The sequence below is a fragment of the Onychomys torridus genome, chromosome 14, assembly GCF_903995425.1.
Source record: "Onychomys torridus chromosome 14, mOncTor1.1, whole genome shotgun sequence".
NCBI classification, from domain to species: domain Eukaryota; kingdom Metazoa; phylum Chordata; class Mammalia; order Rodentia; family Cricetidae; genus Onychomys; species Onychomys torridus.
The window spans coordinates 67329263-67350432 of NC_050456.1; the positions used below are offsets into that span (position 1 = coordinate 67329263).

General features: G+C 44.4%; 1 protein-coding gene across 1 annotated transcript in view; it reads left to right on the plus strand.

The window, feature by feature from the left end:
• Positions 1-20926, plus strand: part of Kcnk13 (potassium two pore domain channel subfamily K member 13) — a 95424-nt gene extending 74498 nt beyond the window's left edge. The window contains exon 2 of the mRNA XM_036206263.1: positions 19261-20926. Coding sequence (XP_036062156.1) covers positions 19261-20144 — 884 coding nt within the window. The 3' untranslated portion in view covers positions 20145-20926. The remainder of the gene's footprint in view (positions 1-19260) is intronic.
• The last annotated feature ends 244 nt before the right edge of the window (positions 20927-21170 follow it).

The window sequence follows — 21170 nt, forward strand, 5'->3', positions numbered from 1 at the left end:
CAGAAACAGATAGTGTCTATGGTTCATAGCACTGTGAACTCTTAACACTTAGTATGGTAAATTGCCTGGTATGTATGTTTCACCATGATAAGTAAAAAAAAAAAAGGCAATAATAAGATAGCCAAACAAAAGAAATCTGTACAGGCAGGCAAGAGTCTACTCTCCAGCCACAGCATCTACAGAAGGAATCTGTGTGACAAGGTCTATAAAGAACTCACAGGAGGAAATTACAAACTTCCACCAAGGCTCCAAAAGAGTTCTATAAATGGAGGTGGGGGAGCACCATATTCCTGGTGGGAAAACTCAATTTGGTATCGATCTTGTGTCTTCACAAGTGAATCTCTAAATATAAGGCAACCCCAATCAAAATCCAAGTATCATTTTGGGCACTTAACCAAATGATTCTACTGCCTACCATACATACTGAGTGCAAAATAAGCAAGAGCAGCTTTGTAAAGGAAATGGGCAAAGGGAAGGGAAGAGAGGAGGGGAAAGAGGAGAGAGGGAGCAGGGAGAGGGTCTCACTGGCATTAAAATATACTATTTGTATTTGGAGTGCCAGCCCCAGCATGAAGAGTGAAACAAAATACAGAATCCAGAAACAAGTTTTTTAAAAATGCCTTTAATAAAAAGTTACATCTTGGGGGCTGGAGAGATGGCTCAAAGGTTAAGAGCACTGGTTGTTCTTCCAGAGGTCCTGAGTTCAATTCCCAGCAACCACATGGTGGCTCACAACCATCTGTAATGAAATCTGGTGCCCTCTTCCGGCCTGCAGGCATACATGCAGGCAGAACACTGTATGCATAATAAATAAATAAATATTTTTTAAAAAGTTACATCTCAAGAGAGTAACCAAAGAATAGAATATATTTTTTAAAAAATGGTGCTGAGGGACCTACATCTGTGACAAAATTGTGCAGAACACAATTCTACTAAAGAGCATATGAGTGACACCCAGGGGTGAGATAATGCCAATATCCCAGTGGTGTGACTACACTACCATTTTGCAAAAAGTTATCACTGGAGGAAACTGGGTAAAAGAAAAAAGCCTTCCCATATTACTTCATACAAATGCATGTCCATCTGCAATTATCTCAATAGAAGCTTTAATTAAAATGATACAGAGCAAAACAAACTATTTTTAAAACATTAGACTGCTGTAATTTTGAATTAACATTTTTATTTTTAAAGAATTTTTAAATTTGTTTATGTATATGAATATCTTGCCTGTACATGTGTATACCACATGAGCATTGTGCCCACAGAGACCAAAAGAGGGCATCAGATCCACTGGAACTGGAGTTTCAGATTGCTAAGAGCAGCCATGTGGGTTCTGGGAACTGAACCTGGGTCCTCTACAAGAGTAGCCGGTGCTCCAGTGCTCTTAACTGCTGAGCCGCCTCTCCAGTTCAATATTATATTGAAGTAAGGAAGGATTTTTCCATGACCCTCAAGCTAAAAGCCATAATGGAACAAATTGACTCATTTGCATGGAAATTAAACTACTGTCTAACTACAAGGCATTTATGAGCGAATAAAAGGCAAGCACATATAGGAAAAAAGTATTTGCAATACATATTAAAGTCCGAATTAAAGCTGAGAGGGGTGAGGAGGCAGGGTGGACCTGGCAGGAAGGGGGTGGACCTGGGAGAAATGGGGTGGAATATGATCAAAATACATTATATGCATGTTTGAAATTCTCAAAGACTTAATAAAATATCATATTTTAAAAGAAGAGCTTAAACTTTCTTAACATATGAAGAGTTCCTATAAATCAATAAAAAGGATAAATATTTTCAGAGGAAATGGACTAAAGACGAACATATACTGCTCACAAAAGAAGAAACAAAAAGTGAGGGAAAATATAGAGAATGAAGTGGGAAATGCAGGGGAAAAAAAGGCAAAATCCAGAAATCATCCAGTCGAGCACAGTGAGTGCCTTGTCTTCACAGTAACGCAAGGTTTGGCCTTAGGTAGCGTTTCAGCGAACGCTTGTTGAATAGGTATGTGGAGATGAAGAATTCAGGATGCCTGCTGAGCTGCATATAAAATCGAGATGCTGTTAGGAGAAAAGTGGAGGTAGAGAATGGTTTTTATGGGGAAGAGGGCACATTAGGTCAACTTCTGTGGTGGAGCCTATTCTGCCAGTGGAATTAGAAATGATGTCATTGGAAAAACATGTCTTTGTGTCCGTTACAGATTTTCTCCAGTGACAGTGCACTCAGAAGATGCTCTCAGGCATTGTCTTCTGGATCCTTTGTCTGCATCTGCGGCTGGTACCCCTCCCCTACCACCTTAACGGCATTTTATTCCTTCCATTTCTTAGTGAATGACAATGTGCTATTTCTCCTCTCCAGAGGGTTCACATTTATACTTCTGAAGTCACTCACTTGAAACCCTGGCATTTATGTCACCAGCTCCAAGTTCACAGAAGTGGTCGAAGTCATTGTTTGTACCCTTTATTAAAATAAATCCTAACAGATCCCTCTTTTATGTTGGCTCTCCCTGTCCTCACCCCCTTTTTCTTATTTCTCTTTGTAAATAATTGACACACCACAGTGTTATCATACTTTTGAACATTCCCTCTTGCAGCTAAGTTATGTAGACTGATCCCAAATGTACCACAAATGTCATATTACTTTTTAAAATGGTTTCTCGTGGGCTGGCAATATGACTCAGTAGGTAAAGGCATTCAACACCAAGCCTGGTGACCTGACTGTGATCCCTGGAGCCTGTGTGGTAAGGAAACAGCTCCAGAAAGGTATTCTCTGACCTACATATGTACACCGTGGTGCCTGTGAACACATATGCACACACAAAATAAGTAAGAGTAATTTTTTTGATTAAAATAGTCTCTCTTGTGGCTTTGGGCAAAGGAAAGCTATAACTGCTTTCTGAAACTAATATTATCAAAATTAAACAATGTCAAGAGATAGCCCCAACCCAACTCCCTTGAAGACCAGTTTATCACAGAGCAGAGATTCATTTCGCTACCCACCCAGAAGGTGCCTTTAACAGGAATAAGGAGTCTTATGTATGGGAAAGACTCCTTCAGAAAAGTGGAGGAGGAAACTGAGAGAGGCACAAAAATGGGATGAGAAAACAAGAAAAGGCGAGAGGAAAAGGAGGAATTTTTTCTGACAAGAACTTTGGTTCAAGAGCTACCATCATAGTGAACTTAGTCTGCCTCACATTCCTAGAAAATAGAGTGTACTTAGTCATAGAATGGGAATAGGAAATTTTGTGTTTGTAGGAAATATGGAAGACTGTGTCTTAATTGGGGTTCTATTGCTGTGAAGAGACACCATGACCACAGCAACTCTTATAAAGGAAAGCATTTAATTGGGATGGCTTACATTTCAGAGGTTCAGTCCAAAATCATCATGGTGGGACATGGCAGTGTGCAGGTAGACACGGTACTGGAGGAGGAGCTGAGAATTCTACAACTTTGATCCACAGGCAACAGGAAGTGAACTGAGATAACTGGCTGTGGCTTGAGCATATATGAGACCTCAAAGCCCGCCTCCACAGTGACACACTTCCTCCAACAAGGCCATACCTCCCAATAGTGCCATTCCCTCTGAGCTTATGAGGACCAATTACATTCAAACTACTACATTGTGGAAGAGCATTTTAATGACAGTATAATGATAACTCATTTGTTTCAAATCCTTCTTTAAAAGAAAAAAAAAACACTTTAGCTGGGTGTGAAGGAACACAGCTTTAATCCTAGCACTGAGAAGGCAAAAAGGCAGAGGCAAAGAAAATCTCTGAGTTCAAGGCCAATCTGGTCTACCTAGAGAGTTCCAGGTTAGCCAGAACTACACAGTAAGACCCTGTCTCAAAAGTTAAAAAAAAAGAAAATACTTTATTCTAAATAATTTACAAAATAAGAACATCACACAGCTAACTTCTCTAAAGAGGCCTCAAATCATATGTCCACTCCAAACTCCATCCAGATGTGCCCAACCTAGGACCACACATATCCTGGGATATCTATTAAGGTGACACACCTTATATAATGACATACTGTCACAGTGCCAAATCCCTTTTTGTCCCATCTCTGTGAACTTCTCCACAGTCAGAATGAACTCTATGTAGCACCCTGAAGCTGTTAGGGTTTGATTGTAGCTTTGTAATTTAGGCTTTCACTTTTGCACTAAAGTAGCTTGGTCCTCAGTGACAATTTTCCACTTCTGCTTTGAACTTGATTAGACTAGCTCATTTGCATGTCTGCACGTTTCAACAGTTCACCAAAACCCTCCAGGAACTTAACATCTCCCTTGTTCTGGGAACACTCTAAGAATGGTTTCCTCATGAAAACCAAGGACCACCAGGCTGTGGCTGCACCAACCAGTCCTCTGGGGTTCCTGGCAGGCAATGCCAGGCCTGCTAGGCCTTCACCTACACTGTAAGTTCACCTACACTGAAGCCCACAACAGTGGCACAATAATCCAGTGTGTACCCAACAGCAGAGCCTATGGCCATGCTGCTGCAGTGGCTACTGGTTGAGCCTTAGACCCATCCTCTGTGGGGTGGGGATGCTGCTGGAGGCTGAGCTTCAATGATGGCCCTGGCTAGCAAGAGAGGTCTTGAAGGAACTGTGGTCTCAGGTTCCTCATGTCATGCTGCGTGCATGTCTGTTCCAGAGATGCAAAATTCTCTATCTCATGTCCCATTGGTGTCATTCAGCATCCTGAAGCCACCCTTGTTCTTGTTACGAGATGGCACATGGAGGTTGAACTGTGGACAGAGAGTTTCATGGTTCTGTGGGTTCTGCAGAGTTCTGTAGGTCTTTAGCTTTCAAGCTAGGTTTCTGAGGGCATGAGGGTATCCTAAAAGGATTTAAGAGGCTGCTAGACAGGAAAGATGTGTTTCTGAGCAGGGTGGGTAGAGTAAGGGCCCATCCTGGATCCAGCAGAGGAGCTCAGCTTTGTGGGTACTGAGGACCAGTCTAGGGGACCCTTTCATGCTGATGCTCTGTAGCAGGAAATTCAAAATGGCAGCCAGAGCTCTGGAGGCTTTACCCAGAAGCCCCTAGAAGAAAGCCGTCTTCTTTATTGATAACTCCTCAAGATGCCTTGGCCAGATCTTCTCCCTGGAGTTGAGGAAGAGGCAGCGTCCCTTAGTCATGTGCCCTGCACTGTGGTAACACTCTATTTAATTGAACCATTTATTCCAAGTCTGGGGGAGGGCAATTTAGTTCAGGAGAGAACATAATTATATCTACTTGCTTTTAAGAAGTACTTTCAAGATTTAAAAGTTAGGAAGCACTAGAATCAGGACACTGCTGTGAGATAAGTCAATCACATGATCCTCCCTCCACCCCACCCCACCCCATTTTAAATGAGGATGAAGTCAAAAATAATGACGGCATTTATTGCTACCAGAGATGATTCTGTCATTCTAGCAAACATTTGTGGGGAGGAAAAAAGGTTTGAGAAAGCATAAAGCACATAATAAGAAGCCCCTGTTGTCTGTCCCTCTCAAGGAAAGGAAATTTTACATTTCTCTTTGGGAGCTGGTGTGTTCTGATTCCCATGAAACCAGTTTCTGTAACTTGAGTATAAAAATGGCCGTGACTCATATTTAGGCAACTGAGTTAGAGAATCCCAATTTGTTGCATCCCAGTTATCAGCTTTTAGAGTTAGGATAGCAATAAGTTAAGCCTTCCTTGTAACGTGCTTACCACTGAAGTCTTTAGTCCTTTAATCCAGAAGTTACCTAGGAAATGGCTTACTCTATTAAAATCTTTGTCAAAGGTGGCTTGTGTTATTAAAATGAAAGAGAAGTCATAACCTTAAGATTATCAAATTCCAAAAATACCTTTCACTTTAGGAAGAACACTTAACATCTACACCCGCAGCACTTACTGTGGGGCATTAGTGCCTGAGGGATGAGGCAGACACTGCTCCTCTCTGGCTCACTTGGGATCCCAGGGAGTGCATTCAATCAGCCTGCAATGCCTTTTTCACCTGAGAGGTGTCATAGGTGGAATTAGTCTTCAGGTAGACAGCCCATCTGCCTGGCTGGCGTGGTGAGGAGCCTGACAGATGCCCAGGGCTCATCTTCCTGCACTGAGCAAAATAATGAGAATGAGCCAGATCCGTGCCTCAGCATCGAAATCACAGAACGTTTTAATTCAACGGGTCTCAATGCGCCAAGGTCCCCCACTCTCATTTTATCAAAGAGAAAACCAGAACAAAGAGATGTGCCATGATGCACTTGGGTTAAGGATGGTTGGGAATAGAACCCAGATTTGCACCAAACTAGCTCGGTGGCTCTGAGCAGGTTGTAGAACTCAGCCTGTTAGTATTCTCTACTGTGATAGGGCAAGGAGTTCCCATGTGAAACACAGTTACCGCCACTGAACGTGGCATCTGGCTCTAGCTAAGGGCTCTGCCTATGTAATCTGTCATCATAGTCCATCCTCCTCCTCATGACACTATTTTATCTCCAAGAGCTGAAATGGCAGTCAAGAGGCCTTCCTCTGAGGGACTCGGAGAGGGTCAATGCTCATGAACCAACAGACCACAGAACAGAGAAGGAAATTCTTTTGTTGTTGTTGTTTTGGTTTGGTTTTTGTTGTTGTTGTCGTTGTTTTGTTTTGGGTTTGTTGTTGTTGTTGTTGTTGTTGTTGTTGTTTAAAGACAGAGTTTCCCTGTGTTTTGGAGCCTGTCCTGGATCTCACTCTGCAGACCAGGCTGGCCTCGAACTCGCAGTGCCTCTGCCTCCTGAGTGATTAAAGGCATGTGCCACTGCCACCTGACCTCAGAGGAAGAAATTCCTTAAGTCAGCCCCTCTTCTCTGCCACACAGTGTAGCTGCAGCTGCAATGATCAACTTCGTGGCCAAATCAACCAGCTTTCTGTCTTAGAAGGGAAAGTTTCAGACAGTGATTCTTCAGCCCCAAGGCTGTCCTTAGTGTCCAAGCAAGCAACTGGGCTCGAGCCCAAATATGTGACATAGTAGGAAGTGTTGGGGACCTGCACTGAGACAAGCCACTTTTAACCTAGAGTACAACCCACATTGACCACCATGGAGCACAAACCCACAAGTGGACACCCACTTGGAAACCCACTTTAGAACCAGTGTCCACCTCAGTCCTTGGTCACACGCATCTGTGTCTCTTCTTACTGCTTATCTCCTTTAAGCTAAACCTCATTCTGCAACACAGATATGGACCTGCACCTGAAAAAGGTCCGCACTGTAGAGAGGGTGGATTGGCAGGTAGAGTAGTCTAGATGGCTTGAATATGTCCCCCAGTGGTTTGTGTGTTAAGGCTTGGTCCCTAGTATAGTGATGTTGAAGATTTGTAATGGGAAGCAACAGAATGTGCTGCCCTCCAGAAGGAATTGGTTTACTTCTCGTGAGACCCTGGGTAGTTCTCGTGGGAGAGTTACTACTTTAAAAAATTTAAATTTAAATTTTTTTTAAAAAAAAAAGCAAGATTACAGCCTTAATCCCAGCGCTCAGGAGGCAGGTGCAGGCAGATCTCTGAGTTCAAGGTCAGCCTGGTCTACAAAGTGAGTTCCAAGACAGCCAGGGCTCCACTGAGAAACTGTCTCCAAGCAGGACAGGTGAGTGGGAGGCAGGTGGGTGTGGAGGGGAAATGGCAGAAGATGGCCACAATCCTCGCTTCTGTTTCTGTTTCCTGTCTTGCCACACAATCAATCTCTCTCTCTCTCTCTCTCTCTCTCTCTCTCTCTCTCTCTCTCTCTCTCTCTCTCTCTCTTACACTTGCTCTCTCAATAATAACATCTGCCATGACACGATGTAGGCAGGAGAGCCCTCAGCAAAGTTGGTTCCTGTAGTTAGAGTTTTCCTGCCTGGCCCAGTCAGGACAAATCTCTCTTACCCGCCAGTCCCACAGTAGCTCAGACCCAACCAAGAAAGCACATAAAAACTTATATTGCTTACAAACTGTATGGCCGTGGCAGGCTGCTTGTTATCTACCTTTTCTATCTTAAATTAACCCATTTTTGTTAGTCTATACTTTGCCACATGGCTTGTGGCTTACTGGTGTCTTTACATGTTGCTTTTCCTGGCGGTGTCTGGCGGTGTCTCTCTCCAGTCTTCTACTTCCCAGAATTCTCTTCTCTCTTGTCCCGCCTATACTTCCTGCCTGGCCACTGGCCAATCAGAACTTTATTTACACAGACCTATATCCACAGCACTTCCCCTTTTCTTTTTTTTTAAGGAAGGTTTTAACTTTTACATAGTACAATTACATATAACAAAACAATTATCAAGCAAGAATTACAGTCACAATATTAAAGAAGATATCCTATCTATCTTATATTTGTGAGTTTAAGGTTTTATATCTAACTTATCTTTTATCATAACTGAGGAAATTATAACTATCTAGCCTTCAACCACATCGAAGACCTCAGAAGTATATAATATTACCTGAGAACCGGGAGAAGGATGTAAGCATTTTTTAGGAGTCTTGCAAGAGTAGACAGAGACAGCTGGTAGCCTGGACAGTCACCTAATGTTCCTTTGTAAAGTTGGGGCATTTGTCTTCAGCCCACAGGGCTAGAGTCTCTTGGTCACTTCTCTCAGTGGCCTGTAGAATGTCTGGCAGTTTCCTCTGCGAAGCAGGAACCTGAAGGACCATTTTGTCAAGCAAAGTTTAGTGGTCACCTTTCTATGGGTCCTGCATGTCCAGTCAATCAAGCAGTCCAGGCAAGAACAGTTTCTTGCCCAAATGGCTATTTTTGTCAAGGTGAAGATAAGATATGAAGTGTCTTCAATGCCCATCCTCCTCTTTTAAGTAAATTGGTGCTGCCAGGAGCAGACATTTCTCACTGTCCAGAAAATCTAAAATTTAAAAGTATTTTAAATGCCATATTCTGTAGGTCTTTGAAATATTTGAAGATTAGCTATCTATCTGAAATATCTCTATGTATATCTAGAAGATTTAACTAACATGGCTACAAGTATGATTATCATACATGACTTATCATTAATCTATTTTTAATTATCCATTTCAACTTAAAATGAGCTATACAAACATAATACCTTAAACAGGATTAGAAACATACACACAGTATAACAAAATTAACTTTAAATTTGTATCAATAGACTAAAATCTATACCAATGTAAAACATTTTAAATGAGTTGTCGCTCTTTTAGAAGTAAGTTCATTAATTTACTATTTCATCCTATCATATCTATATCATATCCCCTTTTTATCTTTAGAAAGAGATTACATTTATGAACAACCTGTTTTAAATAAAATAGTGGTTTTTCTCTGTCCCACACCAGAAGGCTCTTCTGATTCGGGACACAAGAAGCTCTTAACCTTTTCTTTTAACAATGTGCTTGGGTTTAGAGAAGGAGTGAGCCAATTCCATCTCCAAAGCCAGCTGGGAATTTGGGCGTAGTTTTTCTTACTACTTCCTGCTGGAGGGGGGTGCTGTATCTTATGGGGACACAAAGAAAATTTTAGGATTATGGAGTAGTCCATTATGGTGAACCTCTGAGCCAGTTGCCTTGAAAACATTCTGGATGTCAGATCATCTGGGCCATGGTGTCATCGGAGACCTTTCAGGTGGTCTTGGCTGATCAAACCTGATGTATCTTAATCTGGAACAAATCCACAGGCTCTGGCTTTCTGTGGAAACATAAGCAGAGACTATTTTCCAAAGCAACATATCCTTATATCCAAATTTTGAAATCAAAGTACCTTTAAAATTTACATATTTGTTTAACTCAACAGCTTTTACGATCAAATCTTTTTCTGTGGTTAAAAATCTCAAAGACAACATAAACCAGATTCTCTGTGTAATATCCATCTTTGTAAGACTGAAACGCCGCTGTGGCTGCTGCCTCCGCCCACCTCAGCTTCCCAACATGGCGGTGGTACAGTTTACTGCCAGCTCTGGGTCTGGAGCCATGTGTACCATCAACTATCAGAAGCAGTTCTATCAAAGCAGTGCATAGACCAGAAACCTTTTTTTTTTTGTTTTTTTTTGTTTGTTTGTTTTTTGTTTTAACTAGCAAAGGCTAAATCCACCACACAGCAGAGTAAAGTGCCACTTGTAGATTCCTCATTTCTGCCACACTGCAGGTCAGACGCACATGCTAGGAACCCGCCATAGTAGTTCAAACAGGCAGGCTGCAGCTAACTTGAGAGAGACAACTAGGAAGCTGTTTTTAGCTCCGTTTTAGAATCTTTTTTTTTTTTTAAGTTTTAGGTGGAAACTCTTGCCCCACATTGGGCACCATTTATAGTTAGAGTTTTCCTGCCTGGCCCAGTCAGGACAAATCTCTCTTACCCGCCAGTCCCACAGTAGCTCAGACCCAACCAAGAAAGCACATAAAAACTTATATTGCTTACAAACTGTATGGCCGTGGCAGGCTGCTTGTTATCTACCTTTTCTATCTTAAATTAACCCATTTTTGTTAGTCTATACTTTGCCACATGGCTTGTGGCTTACTGGTGTCTTTACATGTTTCTTTTCCTGGCGGCGGCTGGTGGTGTCTTTCCAGCCTTCTACTTCTACTTCTCTTCTCTCTTGTCCCGCCTATACTTCCTGCCTGGCCACTGGCCAATCAGAACTTTATTTACACAGAGCTATATCCACAGCAGGTTCCAAGCTGTTCAAAGGTTCTGCCTCTGGAATTGTGAGCTAAATAAATGACTTGTCATTATAAAATGCCCAGCCTCGGGTATTTTGTTACAGTAACAGAAAACAGCTGGGAAGTAGAACTTCTTTCTATTTGTTTCATTCCTCATAGGTAACACAGGAAGTAGGAAGTGCCCCAGTTGTTTGGAAATCCTTTCAGTTAAAAGAAGAAAGGACAAGCTGCTATCATATCTGCCATGAGGCATGCAGTTCACCCATTTCTGAAGATTGTTTTGATATAGCATAACATTCAAAATGCCTCTTCTGTCATATGTTAATATAGCAAAGAAGTCAGGGCTACAATGGTCTCCAAGAACTTTTTTCATTGAGTTTTAGTGAGAATGTTGGGGAGCTGCCCTAATTTAGACTCTTCCTGACTCTTTTCGCCTCCCCTAAATCAACCCTGTCTCCCTCCAGAGCTGTGACCCTAGCCGGTAGATGCTTTGACCCACCTACCAGGTGAGGTCTATTACCCTCATCACAGAACTCCTCTAAGTCATTTGACTTACAGCTGTTCCGCCCTCCCTTCCCCTGGTTCCTGAATCGGAAGGAGAGACTCGAGTACCTCACTCCTTAACAAGCTCCTCAGGGAACGTGCAGGCCGATTGCCGCTCAGCAGCTCTGCCCTGTGTGATCTTCAGTTCATTCTGCTTTATCTCTCTGGATTAGCCAGGGTTCTCCAGAGAGATGGACTGACAGAATAAATACATTTTCCAAAGCATTCTTAGATTTTTGTTGCAGGATATAGTCTGGGTAGTTCAGCGCTGGCCATTTACATGCTGAAGAGACTGAGGATCCTGGTCGCTCCAGAAGTTTCTGTGGTTTACACACTGGCATGGTAAGAAGCTGGAGTCCAGTGTCGTCCAGGAGCAGTGACAGTACCCATGTCGAGAGGGCACCACCAGCAAGGATTGAAGGCCAGAGGCAGAGCTCTCCGGAGGCCCTGGCAGACCCATCCAGCCCCGAGAGCATGTCCAGATTTATCAGACAAGATTTTAACTGCCTTCCAGGGCTTCCATCCTCTCTGAAGCCAGACAACAGTATCAGTCATTGGAGGTGACTCAGAAAATGGGTTGGCCTGACTTCATCAACTACTTGTATTGTTTCTGGTACTTCATCTCCAAGATCAGGTTCAAAGCCAAGTGAAGACTTCCCAGAGGAAGCACATTTTGGCTGGGAACACTTGACCTTGGGTATTAAATCTCTGTGCTTAAGCGTTTGCTTTAGGAGACTCCAGTCAAGGTCTTTATCCAACGACGTTTGTGTTTTATGTCCAAAGAATTCTTCTCGATAGAAGAAAATGTTAAGTGGAAACGCAGAGGCAAAGGACATCTTCAGAACAGCTCAAGCCTGGCACGGGGGCACCCTTCTTAAATATTCATTAGATGAAGAAATCAGCTGTACAAACTGTATCGCCATAGCTATTAAAATGTGTTTATCAGCCAGCCAGGCATAGCACATGTGAAGGGCTCTATTAGCCTATGACGCACAAAGTTAGGGACAGGGCAGTCCAGGAATGGTAAATCTGATGGCTTTAGAACATGATTATGAACCAGTTTAAGTGGCGGTGCCATTTAGTCATTTCCCTATTGTACAACATTAAAGTGGCTGAAGGACACATAATTCAGATCTCCATTATTGTGACCAAGTATTTGAAATAAGGGACTCATAAAAGAAAAGATTTACTGTGAGTTCATGGCCAGCCTGGTCTACAAAGCAAGTTCCAGGACATCTAGAGATACACAGAGGGACCCAATCTTGAAAAAAAAGAGAAAAGAAAAGAAGAGAGAAAGGAGAGAGAGAGGAGAGAGAGAGAGAGAGAGAGAGAGAGAGAGAGAGAGAGAGAGAGGTTGATTTAGGGTAAGCACAGTGGCCCAGTGGTAAAGGCACTTGCCACACAAACCTGATGACCAGAGTTCAATCCCCAGGTTCCACTATGTATGAAAGGAAAGAGCTTCCAAAAGTTGTTCTCTGACCTACACACACACACACACACACACACACACACACACACACACACACACACACACATCAGTCATCATCATCAGAATGCTAATAATTGATTAAAAAAAAATATTTATTTTGGCTCATGGTTTTAGAAATTTCAGTTCATGGTCTCTTGGCCTGATGCCTTGAGGCCTGTGGTAAGTCGAGAACAACACAGCCAGAATACATGGCACCTCGTGGCAGCGGAAAAGCAGCGAGAGAGGAAAGGGGACAGAGGAGAAAGGAAGATGGTGACGGAAGGGGAGGGAGAGAGAGGAGTTCCAGGACCAGGCTCCCAGGGATGCAGTTTCTTCCCTCTTCAGCCCATCCCTCTTCAGCCCATGTCCTAATGCTTCCACCTCTACCCAGCCAAGCTGCTGACACGTGGCCTTGGAGGGACTTCAGATGCAAAACCCATACCATGGTGGACATGTAGAGGCCATAGTCTCATGTCTGATATTGGGGGGCTATAGTTAATTGATGGACATATGACAACTACTACATTTTCCTAATTTGCTTCCAGGCAATTTGTGTCAATTTCTCTGTGCCTTTGAAGAATGTGTGAGTTGCCAAAGGGGGAGGGGGCACTCTAATACACAAAGAGGCTTTCCCTCTTTTAAATGTTTCTAGAAATTTTCTCTTTAGGAAACATTTACCTAAGAAATAATGGCGGATGGAGACGGTTAACAATGAAAAGAAACAGAAGAGTTGTGTGTGCTGTGTGAGATCTGTAGAGAGGTGTTTCAGAGAGCTGAATGCAGATCAGGCTTATTTGATGTTTAGGAATTGGGGGAGATTTTATTAGGTGTGTGGTAACAGGACATTGATTATGGTAGATGAATGAAGTCCTTGGCAGTCAGAGATGTTCTTTGTTAATGAGTAAAGTAGAGGACTGTATGGTATTTGCTCTATAATACTCCAGCAAAGGGTCTTGAGATATAGCTCCTTGGTAAAACATTTGCCTAGCAAAGTCTTGTAACCAAACAGTAATATTATATATATGAGTATATAGTCTTGTCTTGGTTTCTTTTTGTGATGGTGGTTGTTGTTGTTGCCCTAACAAAGCTAACTCAATGGGGAAAGAGTTTGTTTCAGCTCACAGCTCAAGGGTACAGTCCATCACGGCAGGGAAGTCGAGTAGGCTTGAAGGACAGGAGCTAGTCACAATCAGGAATCAGAGAGCAATGAATGGTTATGTTCAGCTCACTTTCTGTGTCTTATGTAGTCCAGATGCAAGCCTAGGGAATGGGGTCACCCACCTCAATTAACCTAAGATAATCCCCACAGGCATTCCCAAAGGCCCATCCCAGGTGGCTGTAGATCTCATCATGTCAGCAGTTAGGTGACCATCACAATGTTCCATCAAATAAAGGGGAAGGCTAGGCTAGGAGAGATGTACAGTTGGTGCTATAGTTTAGATCTGGACTGCCCACCAAAGTCCATGTGTTAACTCCTGAGTCCCCAGCCTAGAAAAACTATTGGAACCTTTAGAGGTGGGGCTTACTGGGAGGAAGTTAGTATACTTGTGGAAGGAATATCCTTTTCTAATTATGGATATGTATAGGTGGGGATGTGCACTTGAGTGCAGGTACCAACAGAGACTAATAGGGCCAAAGGTAGAAGGAGAGAACCTAGTCCACTAAATTGTCCCCTGACCTCCACGCACATTCTGTGCCAGTACCATGCATGTGCCTACCCATATATGTCATACACACACATTCACATAATGATGATGACAATAATAATAATAATAGATTTAATTTAAGAACCAAAAAATAAAGTAGACAACTATGAGTACCTGTTTCCTGGCCTTCCCTAGAGTCCACTGATGGTTTGTCCACTTGGCAGCTTAGTTGGGTGGGGAAAACGGGCCTGAAATAATAATGTGGCACTTCCACACTCTTTTTCTTCTGTCAAATGGGACAGTAGACCAGTGACGCCCAGTTCTCCCATGCTTAGCCTGATTTTTGTCACTATAATAGTATGCTCCAGGGGGTATTCTCTTTTAATCATACATATGTATGGGGGGCAGGACCTATAAAAAAGGGGGTTTATTTGGCTTATAGTTCTAGAAGTCCAAGTTTGAGGGGCCACAATTGGTGGTGCCGTGTTACTAGTGGAGCCCTAAGATGGCATGGGACAAGAAGGATGCTGTGAGACTCACTTGTCTCTCTCCTTAGAGCCACATGCATTCAATTCGGGGACTCAGTTCAGGTGACCTTATCTTGTTCTAACCACACCCCAAAAGCCATAACCCCAAAACTTCACTTCTAAGTATGATCACATTGGGTGTCCATCCTTTTCATAACTCACAGTGGAGACTAAACTTCAACATCAGAGTCCCCAGGGACATACTTATTCCATGTAAACCCAAGGCACTCATATGTGAGGAGTCAGCTTAGCATGATGAAGGCCTTGGTTGCAGGGCCTGTAGCCTGTCCTCTGCCAAGAAAGACCCTGAGGGCCCTCATTCACTGTCCGTGGCATCCTTTTGGTTTAACATTGATGGACATTCATTATTTCAGGCATAATGCTTATATTTAGGTAGGCATTGACAACCTTTCTTCCAGATGATTAAATTGTCTACAACTCAGGCTAGTAGGTAAAAGCTGGGCAGGACAGCATGACCCCCTTAATTTAGGGTTTCTTACAGGAGCATTGGCAGCTTATCAGTGGCTATACCAGTAAAGAAAATGCCTCTCTTCTTTCCTTAGCAACCATTAGCTGCATTGATTTGGGGAGGGGTGGGATCTCATGAGCCTTTCCCTACTCTGTGACAGATGTTGATGGGCCTCATCTTGTGCAGGTCTTGTACTGAGAACCATGACAGCTGAGTTCAAGAACAAAAGGACCACATCTTTCCGTGTGTGTGTGTGTGTGTGTGTGTGTGTGTGTGTGTGTGTGGTGTATATGTGTGTGTGCATGTGTGTGTGTGCACGTGTGTGTGTGTGTGTGTGTGTGTGTGTGTGTGTGTGTGTGCGCGCGCGCACTGACCTGGAAATCTCAAGTAGGCTAGCTGGCCTGGCAAGGATGCCTCTGAGATCCACCTATGTTCACCTCCTCAGGGCTGAATTACAGTCACTTTGCACATCTGGCTTTTTTTTTTTTTTTCATTTATTTATTTATTTAGGCTTTTCAAGACAGGGTTTCTCTGTGTAGCTTTGTGCCTTTCCTGGAACTCACTCACAGAGATCCGCCTGGCTCTGCCTCCCAAGTACTGGGATTACAGGCGTGCTCCATCACCACCCAGCTCTGGCTTTTTAATGCATGGGTTCTGGGGTTGAGCTCAGGCCCTGCACTTTACCAGCTGTGCTATTCCCCAAGCCCTCGGTGCTAGGCTGTCCAGGATGCCCCCACTCCTCCCATTTTCTGTTCCTTTGGCTGATTGAAGAGATGGCTGCGATCCAGTAAGGCCAGCAGGTGACCAAAAGTCACGATGATTCCTTCTTTAGTTGAGAAGTCCTATAAAACCACATCAACAGATGGAATCCAGAAACTTTCAATCTTTGGAACATGTCACCAAAGCACTAAAAGCCTTGTTCATTAGGGGGAAAGTCAATTCCTCAAACTTTGCAGTGCTATCACTGTACTCAAAGGTGCCTAGGTCACTCTGTCCAGAGTGAGGCTTCATCAAGCCCCTGTGGTGAGAGAACCCCTCTCTGCTTGCATTTACCCCTTGATGCGTTGTGGTTTCTCTTATAAATAGTTCATTTGTCCTAGCCTTGATGTGGGCTTTCTGAGGTCAAGGGTCACCATTCCTCCTAGATCAACTGTGCCTGCTTGCAGGAGACCATTACATGGAACTTGTTGACAGCTGACTTCCCTAGAGAGGGTGGAGAGGGTGAGTGAACCTCACCTGAGATACCAGTAACTCCTCCCAACCACTTATATGCATATGGCCTTGGAGTCTCAGGAGGTGTTCCAGTATCTAGGCTGGAGAAGGTTAACTGAGGACTCCATTGATGTGGTTATGGGGAGGCCATCACCCATGCTGGGCGAAGACTTTCCACTGTGGCAGTCACCCATGCTGTGGTAAGCAACCCCTCACCCTGTGTGCTGTAAGTAAGCCCAGTAAGCTCTCTGACTCCCCGGGGTGAAGCTCTGTGGAATGGTACTCTGATTTGTCATTGAGACCTTATGAGCAGATCGTATTTTGATTTGTCACTGGGACTTTGTAAGCAAGGATTAGGCATTGTTTCCAGCTCTTCAGGAAAGCAATTCTTACAAGGAGCTTGTCTGGGTCATCTTGGATGGCTGTCTTAAATTCATCCTGGATGCTGTAACAAATGCCCTAGGCCAGCTTATAAACAGAGAAATATATTGCTTGCAGTTCTGGGAGTTCAAGGTCAAGACTTTCATAGAATCCTTGCCATGTTCTTACATGGCAGAAAGGGTGACCTTCTGTCGGGTGTCTTTTGTTGTAGTTGCTGTTGTCTAGGCCAGGCTGCCTTTGAATTCCCCCATGTAATGTAAGATAACCTTGAATTTTGGGTCCTCCCGGCTTCATCTCCCACATGCTGGATTACAGGCACCTGATACCACACCCAGCTTATCAGACAGGCACTCTACCAACTGGTTCACATCCGCAACCCCAAGACATCATTGACAAGGACACAGATGCCACCCATGAAGGTCCCACCCCCCCTAGGCTAATCGCCTCACAAAAGTCCACCTTCTAGAACTGTCAACTTGTGGGTGAAGATCAGCATGGGAATTGGGGATAATAAAACCATTCCTATCACAGCAGGTTCCAGACGCACAGTGCATGGGCTCAGCCATCTGCTTCTTGTGTTCTATCACAAGCTCTCCTGGTTCAGGGAATCTGCTGGTTCCATCAGAGTTGCTCCAAGTTCCTTCAATAACTGGGAAAGAACTGTCTGACACACTGGTGACTCAGTGGTGTTCATTTGGACTGAGTAGAACATGACGTTGTTTGAAACTTACTTGTTAAACTCAATGCACTTAACTCATCAAACTCAAGTCTTTACCCCTCTAACCACCTCATCTGAGCTTGGGGATAAGAATTGCTATCCTAACCAGAGAGAGAACAACACATTTCTTTGCATAATGAAGGTGAGAAATAACCCTCACTGCAAAGGGGCTTTAAGGACTTGGATTTTTAAAGCAAGAAGAGGTGATATTCTGATATGGTTTTTCTCCACCTTTAAGGGTCCTAACCCTCAAAATCTCCATCCCATTGTTCCCTGCCCCTCACTCCTTCCTTATTCCATCTATTCTTCTCTATCCTATTTTATTAGAAGCAGAACTCAGTTTCTTCCTTCATTATCTTGGTTTGAGGCCTGTAGCTTCCCAGCTAGATACAACTGAGGACCATGCATGCTGAGAAGCAGGACTTTAGCTGGATAATTGAAAGGTTATGAATGCACAGATCAGGTGCTTTGGAAAGGTGGTTAACTTCATCTCAGGACACCATGAGGTCATAAGGCCCGAAACCCACACATCTCAAGATCTGATCTGACCACTTCCCAGGGGAACCTAGGAGAGGCAGCCATGGGTTGGCCCATAGCAACAAGAGTAGGGATTGGCTTGAGGAGGATTTACAAAGACAGGATGATGGCTGAGGTTTGGGATCCCAGTGATAGGACACAATGAGAAAGCTGAACTTGAAAATGAAGGGCAATGTGTGAGGAGCAGAGTTTAGATTCTCAGAACTCATGAAAAAGCCGGGCAGGCCTGGCAACTGCCTGGGGTCCCAGCACTCAGAAGGCAGAGACTGGGCACCTTCAGGGCAGGCTGACCAGCTAAGCTGGCAGGAATCAGTGGGCTCCAGTTTCAGTGGAAGACTCTGCCTGAATAAGTGGAATGCAGTTGAGGAAGATACCCAACATCAACTTCCAGTCCCCAAATGCACATTCACACACACACACACACACACACACACACACACACACACACACTTACCACATACAAACAAGAGAAGGAAGAAAGGGGACCACCATTACTACTTACATGTACCCTCTGCCTGTACAATGCCTCCTTGGTTTCAAGGACCCTCTGTGTAATCTTCCCAGAACCCCAAGTCTTAGGTGGGTAACCCCTCTTAGCAGCTGCCACAGAGTCCTATACCATTGCCAAGTCTAGTACAGAACAGACAGTATACCAATTGTCTTGCAGACCCAGAGATCCAAGGAGACAGGAGCTCTGGTTTTATCCCCAGTCCTGGGTTTGTAGGATGAATGAGTTCATGTGAGTCTGCATAAGCCTTTGTTTTTGTAGGAGTCTTTGTATCTGAGCCAGGTCTGTTGATTTTGGTGGTTTTGTGTTCCATAGCTTCCAAGGGACATCCCGCAGAAGGAGGGGAGGAAGCTGAAACCTAGTCACATCCTTGTCACTAAGCCTTTTTCTTTTTCTGGTTGGATCCTCCACTCAGAGGAAGAGGAGCCTTTTCCTGCCTTGCACAATAGCACCATATGGGCTTGCAGCAGGCCAACTCTGTGTGCTGAACAACAGCCTTCCAATGGAGGTGGGGATTCTCTGCTTTCCTAGAAAGGCTGGGGCTAAGGGCTTTTCAGACCCTGTTTCTTCCAGTCCTTCACTAGCCTCCAAATCCATACACCAACCGCACTCTCGGGCAAGCCCCTGCCTCACTCTTTTCTCCTCTGCTCTTTTTCTTCGTCAGGGTTTGGGATGACGACACCAGCCACAATAGGAGGGAAGATCTTTCTCATCTTCTACGGTCTCATTGGATGCGCAAGCACCATCCTCTTCTTCAACCTCTTCCTGGAGCGGCTGATCACGGTCATCGCCTATGTCATGAGATCCTGTCACCAGCAGCAGCTGCGGAGACGTGGGGTGGCGACCCAGGACAACATGAAGGCCCCTGAAAAGGGTGAGGCGGATAGCCTGGCTGGCTGGAAGCCCTCCGTGTACTACGTCATGCTGATCCTATGCTTGGCATCCGTGGCCATCTCTTGTGGAGCCTCGGCTCTGTATGCCACCATGGAAGGGTGGAGCTACTTTGACTCACTCTACTTCTGTTTCGTGGCGTTCAGCACCATTGGCTTTGGGGACCTGGTCAGCAGCCAGAATGCTCAGTATGAGAACCAAGGACTCTACCGATTTGCCAACTTCTTCTTCATCCTCACGGGCGTCTGCTGCATCTACTCCTTGTTTAACGTCATCTCCATCCTGATCAAACAGACTGTGAACTGGATCCTGAGGAAACTGGAGAGTGGGTGCTTCCCACAGTGCCAAAGAGGACTCCTGCGGTCCAGGAGGAATGTGGTGATGCCTGGTAACATCCGGAACAGATGCAACATCTCCATAGAGACAGATGGGGTGATGGAAAGTGACACTGATGGGCGACGTCTCTCGGGGGAGATGATCTCCATGAAGGACACCAACAAGGTCTCACTGGCCATCCTGCAGAAGCAGTTGTCCGAGATGGCCAATGGCGGACCCCACCAGCCCAATGCATCCTCCAAGGATGATGAGTTCTCAGGGGGTGTGGGAGCCTTTGCAGTAATGAATAACAGGTTGGCAGAAACCAGTGGAGACAGGTAGGAACCAGAAGTAGCTGCCGGATGAAGAGACCCAGGAGCAAGTGGAGAAAAGACACTGGCCTGCCCCCATGAGCTCAGCCTTGTCCCTGGCTGCTGCTATCCGCTTCTCAAGTCCAGCTTTTGAAATCTGACTTTGGCCTCAGGCAATAGTAACCTCTCAAGGTTGGGGGCTGGCGTCTCCTTGCCTGCCTCTTCTTTAACTCTTGAAATCCAAATTTCATATTTGGAATTGCTAAGGTCCTTACCATCCTCCAGAATTTTTTAATTGCCCAAGGAAGATGGGTTTCTCTCCAGCTTTGATTCCCCACTGATGATCCCTCACTTGGGAAGGAAAGCCCTGAAGAGCCTAATTCTAGCCTGAAACTGTGTGGTTGGCTGACCTCACCACTTCACCCAGGCCCTCAAGAAAAGGGAATGAACATTCCAGAATGTAGCTGGGCCTTCTTTTTGCTGGGCTTCCTTCCAAGCATAGCTGTTATTGGTTCCATAGATGGGGAAAAGCATCTCATTGACTCTTTATACCTGCTTCTCAGTTTGGGAGTCTTTTGTTTACCATTTTCTTTTGTTTGTTTTGTTTCCTGTTTGGCTATGTATCTTTGGGATCTTATGTGATAAGAAAGTGAATTCATCTTCAAGCCTTTAAGCTGCAGCGGGGTGATGGCAGTGAGTCAAGGGAGGAGAGCAGCTCCCGTTGTAACTGAAGCCTGCAGCTTAATGTGTTCTCTCTGGATCGTTACAGACTATGTCATTTTACCAGGGCTTGCAGCCTATTGTCAGAGGCAACTGACTATTTATTAGAACTGAAAATTTAATAAATTCTCATTTTGTTAACTAAGAGGCCATGGGTAATCATTCTGGACAGTGGAAAGGAAGCTGGAAATATGAGCCTCGTCTGGACTAGAGCAGTAACATTCTAGGTCACATAATGAAGTGTGGCTTTCTTGTCTCATCCATTGCAGGGCTGACTTCTGGGACTGTACCAAGGCCAGCGATGTGACCTCCCAGGCCTTGAGAGCATCCCTCTTAG